The sequence below is a fragment of the Malurus melanocephalus genome, unplaced genomic scaffold (assembly GCF_030028575.1).
Source record: "Malurus melanocephalus ecotype Western Australia unplaced genomic scaffold, MMel_1.1 scaffold_1127, whole genome shotgun sequence".
In the NCBI taxonomy this organism is placed as follows: domain Eukaryota; kingdom Metazoa; phylum Chordata; class Aves; order Passeriformes; family Maluridae; genus Malurus; species Malurus melanocephalus.
This window is the reverse complement of record NW_026624359.1, coordinates 3,078-4,626: the sequence shown is the minus strand read 5'-3', so window position 1 is coordinate 4,626 and position 1,549 is coordinate 3,078. Positions and strand designations below refer to the sequence as shown.

Below are 1,549 nucleotides of genomic sequence, written 5' to 3'. Positions count from 1 at the left end.
ACCAGCGCCCGCAGCTGCCCCGAGAACCCCACGGCCTGGCCCCGCAGCAGCAGCTGCTCCAGCAGCTCCGAGAAATCCCGCATCAGCCGGGGCAGCAGCACCACCTCGGGAACAGAGGATTCCTGCTGGGAATGCAGCTGTGAGGGAGAGAGGAGGGTGTTTCCCTCTGGGAATGGAGCTCTGAGGGAGAGAGGAGAGTGATTCCCTCTGAGAATGGAGCTCTGAGGGAGAGAGGAGGGTGATTCCTGCAGGGAATGGAGCTGTGAGGGAGAGAGGAGGCTGATTCCAACTGGGAATGGAGCTGTGAGGAGAGAGGAGGCTGATTCCAACTGGGAATGCTACTCTGAGAAGGGATGATTCCTATCAGGACTATTACTCCCAGGTAAAGGAAGATGAAGACTACTGGAATGCTGCTCCCAGGCAAAGGAGGGTGATTCTCTCTGGGCACGCTGCCCTGCTGGGAGGGGGATTCCTGCTGGGAATGCTGTTCTGAGGGAAGGCAAAGATGCAAAAGCTCTCCCACCTCGCGGTGCCTGTGGAGCAGCAGCGCCGCAGTGATTCCCACAGCCGTGACGGCGGAGCAGGCGCTGCAATCTGCAGTGGGGGGACAGGAAATCATTATCGGGGGGGATTAACCTCCACCCCCATTCCCGAGCAGGGAACACCATCCCAAGGGATGCAGGGACCCCCAGCCCCCTCACCACTCAGCGCGTGCAGCCCCAGCGCCGTCACCAAAATCTCCTCTTCAGTCCCCAAAGTGGGACCCAAAGTCCCCACATGACCAACATCGGGCGGGCTGGGAAATCAGGAGAGGGGTGAGGAGAGGAGCCGGGAGCAGAGATCCCAAGGGAAACCCTGCCCGGGGCTCAGCTCCTCACCGCCTGCCCAGGATGGTGGAGAGCAACAGCTGCTCCGGACGGTTCCCTGTGAGGACTGGCCCGACCAGGTTGTGGTCCACAAATTCCTGGGAAGGAGGATGAAGGAGCTGTGGGTGCTCGCAGCCCGCAGCACCAGGAGCTGACTGGATCCCTGGATCCCCAGGGCTGGGAGGAGCCCAGATTTCCCCAGGATGGATTCACTCCATCCCCCCAGGCACCTCAAACCCCACCAACACCCCAGAACAGTCTCCCAATGGGTGGGGATGTGTGCAGGGGGATGCCCAGCTGCCGTACCCGTAAGGAGAAGGGCTGTGAGAAATCCACGCGGGCACACCCACGGTGCCGGCGCAGGGCCTGGAACGCTGCCCGSAGACACGCGCCGATGCYGAGGGGCTGAGGGGGCTGCCAAGAGATGGGAACGAGGGATCAGTGGGGCATTTGGGGGGACATCTCTGCTCCCAGAGATCTGGGGTAACGCCTCTCCCTAGGGATCCTCCCAGAGCTTTAGGGGAACACTGATCCCCAGGGATGGTGCCAGAGGTTTGGGGGAGCACCAGCGCCGCCCCGACCCCCTCTCTCACCGCTCCATCCCACTGCTCTCCGCCGGGAGCCACATCGTAGGCGATTCCCACCGGGACGATGAGCACGTCGGGCACGGCTCCATCGCGCAG

At 62.6% G+C, this 1,549-nt stretch overlaps 1 protein-coding gene across 1 annotated transcript in view; it reads right to left on the bottom strand.

Annotated features, from left to right (window-relative positions):
- LOC130586303 (glycerol-3-phosphate acyltransferase 2, mitochondrial-like) overlaps window positions 1-1,549 on the bottom strand; it is a gene marked incomplete at its 5' end in the record, with an annotated part of 6,877 nt that overhangs the window by 2,261 nt on the left and 3,067 nt on the right. The window contains 6 exons of the mRNA XM_057387083.1: window positions 3-104; window positions 524-594; window positions 702-796; window positions 879-964; window positions 1,173-1,280; window positions 1,460-1,536. Of these exons, the coding sequence (XP_057243066.1) occupies window positions 3-104; window positions 524-594; window positions 702-796; window positions 879-964; window positions 1,173-1,280; window positions 1,460-1,536 (539 nt within the window). The remainder of the gene's footprint in view (window positions 1-2; window positions 105-523; window positions 595-701; window positions 797-878; window positions 965-1,172; window positions 1,281-1,459; window positions 1,537-1,549) is intronic.